The sequence below is a fragment of the Geospiza fortis genome, unplaced genomic scaffold (genome assembly GCF_000277835.1).
Source record: "Geospiza fortis unplaced genomic scaffold, GeoFor_1.0 scaffold29, whole genome shotgun sequence".
In the NCBI taxonomy this organism is placed as follows: Eukaryota; Metazoa; Chordata; class Aves; order Passeriformes; family Thraupidae; genus Geospiza; species Geospiza fortis.
Genome location: NW_005054349.1, coordinates 4,085,169 through 4,091,264, shown reverse-complemented (window position 1 = coordinate 4,091,264; position 6,096 = coordinate 4,085,169). Strand labels below are relative to the sequence as shown.

General features: G+C 43.3%; 1 protein-coding gene across 1 annotated transcript in view; it reads right to left on the bottom strand.

Moving 5' to 3' along the window:
* The window catches only part of POF1B (POF1B actin binding protein), a 16,637-nt gene that overhangs the window by 7,988 nt on the left and 2,553 nt on the right, over nucleotides 1-6,096 (bottom strand). Inside the window, exon 3 of the mRNA XM_031058819.1 lies at nucleotides 1,502-1,624. Within this exon, the coding sequence (XP_030914679.1) occupies nucleotides 1,502-1,624 (123 nt within the window). The remainder of the gene's footprint in view (nucleotides 1-1,501; nucleotides 1,625-6,096) is intronic.

Sequence of the window (6,096 nt, the reverse complement as noted above, 5' to 3'; positions counted from 1 at the left end):
ACCCTGCAGGGGCGGGAAAGGACTCTGCTGGGGCAGAAAGGGTTAATGCTGGGCACTGCATGGATGGGAAATGCCCCTGCTGGGGGAGAAGGGGTTAATGCTGGGCACTGCATGGAGTGGGACATCAACCTCAGTAGTGAGTGAACTGTGTCTGTGACTGGCAGTGCTGGTGGTGGCTTCGGATGTTTTAATAATCCAAACTAAATTGCTTTTATACGTAACAGGGCTGTAATTCACCAATTCTCCTTTAATTTTAGTAGCTGCCAGTGAGAAGCACAGGCAAAAAACCTTTTCCAAGGTGGATGTCTCACTACACACGAAAATTTTCTTTAGAACTAAATTTGACCTAAATCTAAACATAGCCCAGGTAACAAAAAACAGAAGTAAAACTGTGGTTTCCAGGGCTAAACTGCACAATTTTTTATTCTTTTCTTTGCACATCATCTGCAGAAAGAAAGAAGCTGTTATTTTTAATTATAGTTTTCTCCTTTTCCACTTCAGAGACTGGATATCACAGAATTCAGCTGTCTAAAATCCAGAGAGGCATGAAAAAACAAAGTAAAAAAAACCCTCAGGTAAATCACTCTCAGATACATGAAATTCCAAATCTTTTTCCTGTTGGAAATGTTTCAGAGCAATAAAATGGAGCAATATTTTTGCTATTGACAAAACACCAATTGTGAGATGAAATTTCAGACAGGTTTGCCACATATATTTTTTCAAGAGTTAGTAAAATAAAAAATTGTGGTTTTAATTTTTTTTTCTAAAAATGTATCTTGTGTTGTTCTGCTATAAAGCTATTCCAAGAAACTAATTCACAGCCCCTATTCAGATATAGACTGACAATATTAAGAGATACAACAGCAGTTTTCAGTGTTAATTAATAATAAATTCTTAGGAAAAATATGGCAAACATTCCACTTTCTTCTCTCCTTAAACACTGCTTCATTTACTTTGAGAATGTATTCTAGATCACAACAAGGCAGTTCTCAGGTTGGAAGCTACTCCTAACAGAAATAAAAAAACCCAGAACCAACCCAGAAACATCAATTTCCTGCCACCAACTCAATTGTCTTCTTACAATAGATAATATAAACAGCCAACTTACTTGGAGGGGATTTAATAGCTCATATTTTCTTATTGTTTTTTCATAGATGACATTATTTCCAGGAGAGAAACTGGCCCCTCTAAGAAAAGGGGATAATGGCTCCTGTAAAACACATAAATAAAAACATCCATAAATCAAACAGCAAACTCAGGATTAGTGTAATTTTGACTAAAAACAGATAATTTAAATATATATGAGATGTCCTTTAGGATGTGAACATATGAGTGTGTGTCCATTTGGAAACCAAGTGGCTGTGCTTGCATAGGGACTGTGTGAAATAAATACAGTAGAAATAGTAATTAATCAATATTAATAAAGACTGAATTGCTGAGAGGTGGGAGCCTGAGTGGCCACTCTGCAGTGTTTTCAACCCCTCAGAATTCCACCTCTCACCCTCAGAGGTGTGAGCTGGGTGCTCTCAGAGTGTTTCCCATCCCCTGTGGAGGAGCTGAGGGAAGCCCAGCCCAGTTTCCCTACCTGATCCGGGTTCTCGATAATGATCCTGCGGATGGTGCCCTGCAAGGGAGGAAAAAAGCTTCAGGATTACTGCAGCTCAACCTCCAACACCTCTTCTGGCAGAGGAATCTGATTATGGACACTGGCGGTGAATACTTTGGGATCCACTGGCCACAATCACCTAGAGATATTTTAAACCCAGGGCCTTCCCACCCCAAAGGAATTGGTCCGTGCGCAGCATGGCAAGACACAATCCTTCATTGCATTTTATGAGCTGGGTTTTTCTCAATCCCCTCTTTGCAGGTCTGAGGGAATTAGTCCACATTTTCTGTAAGTGCAGCAGAACAGGCTACAAACCAAAGCTGGATGAGCCTTCCTGGATCCCATGTCCCTGTTCCAGCCCATCTCTTTTATTTTTGGTTTTTTCACGTTACACATCAAACTCAGCTGGTGTAGACGGAGATGCATCATATGCTTTTTGTTTCACCAAGGCATGAAAATTTGGATTTTGCTTAAACTCAGAAATTAACAGGTAGAGGAGCTGCCCAAGAACCCCCTGGGTCATGTCCAGTGCACACAGCTCCACAGCTGCCACCTACGGGAATGATGGCCATGTGCAGCATCTGCAATGAAAAATGAGATCTGCCTCTTTAAATTACAAGAATCTGTCCCTGGCAACAGCTTTATTTTCAAATAGATTTCTTCAGGTTTTGCCCCAGCACTGTCTAGAAGCAATTGCTTCTAGACACTGTCCTCCACCAGTTCTAACAAATCACACATTGCTTCAACCCTTCACATCCAGGTCTTTACCCAAACCAGCAGAGTTCCCACTGAACCCAATCAAAGGACTGGGCAATTTGTCAGTTTGCAGCACAGTTTATCCTCCCTCACAGCACAAACCTCCAATTTTCATAATGAATCATTTCTTCCCCAAAGCCAGGGGGAAGTTTATGTTGCTGCAGCTCAGTCTCAGCCGCATTCTCTGCCAGGTGAGAGCAGCTCTGAAGTAGGTCAGGTCTCCTATCAACTGTTGCATAAGTTTAGGAAGCCTGGAGCAGTTTTCCAAACCTCCCAAGAGTGAATCATAACAGCACCAGGAAAGAGAAACAAAAGTAGGAAAGAAACTGTTTTTTCAGCAGTCAGAGTAATTAAGAAATTTCAAAATTAAAACTGCTGCAGAAACTTGGGGCGCTGCTCAGTGCAGCTGCCACCCCATGTGCCAGCAGGACTCTGGGGACACAGCACAGAGAGGTGGAACATGCAGCTCAATCCTGCACCACCAACACCTGCAGAACTGGAACTAAAAGGTGAAATACTCAGCAGAGGAATGGCCACTGGTCCTTCCTTCAGCCGAGTGTCAGAGCAGGCACAGCCGAGCCCAGTGTCCCTGAGCAGCACACGGAGCTGTGACACCAGAGAGCCCTGGGACAGCAGGGACTGACTCATTCCAGCACAGGGACAGCACATGGCCACTGTGTGACACTGAACAACAGCCCTGGAATCCACTGAAAGGTTGTACAACCGTGCCAGGGCTGACTCAAAATTGAGAGAGGATAAAACATCCAGGGTGTCTCAGAGGAATAAACCCACAGCAGAGGAGTCTGGAGCATTTTAAGTTGAAACAGACCTTTATAATATTCTCATTGTATATGCAATATTATACAGAACCTAAGAATGTTTTGCCTGGATAAAATTATGCTTATTTTTGAGATACCCAAACTCTTTCATTTTCAAAGAACTGCTTTACAAACAGGGATTTGCCTGCCCTTTCTCCCATTCCAGCCAAGCAGGCTGGACAGGCACAGGCTGGGAGGGGACCAAGAGGCAGAAACGCTGTGTCTGTGCCAGCCTGGATTGCCCACACACAGCTCGGGGCTCTGCACAAGGAGCTGCCACCTCCAAGAGCTCTGGAGCTGTCCCCAGCAGTAGGAACATGGAAAGGGATCTTGGGCTGTTTCTGTTTTCCAGCACTCCCAAGAGGCACAGCTCAGATTATTCTCTCCAAGCAGTCAGAAGATGCAGTGTCTGGAGATGCAGCGTTTTCTGTCTGGGAGAAGGAAGGGAAGGTGGGATTCCAAAGGGAAAGCCCAGTGCTGTTGTGGGTTTGGAATTCATGACAGCTTGAGCAGTCAGTCTGGGTCTGTTTTACAGAATCACAGAATGGTTTGGGTTGGAAGGGACTTTAAAGTTCTTCCCGTTCCAACCGCCTGCCATGGGGCTTATAAGGAGAATTTTAAAAGGTAACACTAAAACTTGCATGAGTATTTTTTCTAGTCTTTACGATTTCTAAATAAGATTTTTTAAATTTTAGAATAAGCACTTGATAGATTTATCCTTAGTGTGCCAATTTTATGTGGAAGCAATCAAATGTCCTTTTTTTTTTTTTTTAATTTCAACAGGTTACTCTTGGCTTCAGCCAACCCAGAGATGAAAGTGAGAATTTCATCTATGTCAAAGGCCTTTATCCACAATACATTATCTTGCTAATGACAAGCAATCCAGTCATCTGCTCATAATTTATGAGTTCCAGTAGGTAGGTGAAATGGGGAAATGGTAGGCTGAGTTTGAGGCTGTTACAACACAGACCAGCCCTAAAGCTGGTTAATATTACACCATTTTCATGGGAGCCCTTTCCACGTCACAGAACTGAGCCCAGCCACACAAACACCTGACTCCCAAAATGTCTCACATGGACAGAGAACCTCTACAGAGAACCAGTCAGGGTTTTGCCCTCTGCAAACAATTTGTATGAGCCACTTCAGAAATATCTTTTCATGACCATGGAGAAGGGATTCATACATAAGCCACACTAGAAGGGAATTTATTCCAAACACTTTTCATTTACATCAAGCAAAGCAAAATTTGCTGTGAATTTCTCCGCAGACAAAACAAACCAGGAAAGGAAAAAAACCCTGAATCACAAAAAGCACCAGCACGTGTGCTCTGTGCACACAGCAATTTCAAATTCTCCCTCTCTCCAGCTTATTAAAGTGTACATAAACACGAGAGCACACCCAGCCACATGACTGAAGACTAGCACTGTGTCAACAGGGATGTACATGTCTGTTATTGTTAATCCACACAAGCTCTGCAGAAACAAATTAAATATTGCTCAAAGCCAGCCCTTTGCTTTAGCAGCAGCACAGAGCTGAAATTGCAGCTCTGGGCTGCCCCTAACCCCAAATCCTCCTGCACACCAAACACAGATGGGAGTTTGGTATCAGCCCATTATTCACTTTACATGGCCCCACACAATGGGCTCAAAGGGCAACTGATCCACTCCTGGGGAATGTCCTGCACCCCTCCCAGGGCTTCTCTGGGGCAACTCCCATTCAGCACCAAGTGTGCCACTTCTGCCTCCTCCCAGCTGACTTCCCTGTTTGTTACTGTTTTCTGCTTTAATAACTTCCTAATAATCTGTATTAGGCGCCTTCCTTCTCCACCACTGAAACTGCAACCCACACAAAGCCTGACTGAGCTACACCCTCTTGGCTTTAAAGTCTCGTCCAGCAAAACACTTCAGCAAGAAATTAGTTTTCATCAGCAGGACGTAATGGATTCAGTGACTATGACAGATGTTGAAAATTAAACATCCTCCATAGAGCAGCGACAGCATTTGAGCCTGTAATCCTTGTTCACGTACTTATCTAGGCTGAGGAAGCTTGGGACTGCAGTGTTTATGCCAATGAATATTTAATTAATTAACTGCAATTCAGACTATCATCTAGCCTAGCTGAGCAGATCACTTATCTGGGAGGTGAGAGACCTGTGTTTACACTCCTGCCCTACATCTTGCAAAAGAGGATTAACAACCTGGATACAGAGGGAATGGCTCTGCCACTACCACCTCCTACAAAGCCCCAATGATCACAGACTCGTTCAAGCTGGAAAAACCCACCAAGATCATCGAGTCCAACCATTCCCCAGCACGGCCCAGGCCGCCTCTCAACCATGTCCTCAAGTGCCACAGACGCACTTTTGAACACTTCCAGGGATGCTGAGTCCACCAATTCCCTGGGCAGTGTGTTCCAATGCTTAACCATCCATTCCATGAAGAATTTTTTCCTAATATCCAACCTGAACCTCTGCTAGCACAACTTGAGGCTGTTTCCTCTTGTCCTTCTATTTAGCACAGCTGTTCGCTCACTTCCCAGGATTTACATAAACCATCCTGGAGAGGAAGGCAGCCCTCAAACTATGTAAATACTGCTTTGAAAGGAATGCAGATCTTGTATTGGTCTTAATCCAGACTCTTTCTGACAGGTAAATATAACACAGGAAAGAAAATTCAGTAAGAGTTCATCTTGAAACAAATGTACATTGCCATTTGAGTACAGCAGAGCAATCCTGTAGATGTTAATGGCATTCTACTGTATGAGCAAAAAATGAGCTGAGAATAAATTTTGATCTCCTTTCTGGTTTTGCAGTCAATTCTGTTCTAAAGCTAGTGGTTTCTAGTTTTAATACACCTTTTGCATGTGTTAAAATGACATTAAATTCCACCGATACTTTCAAGCCATGCCTTGGATACA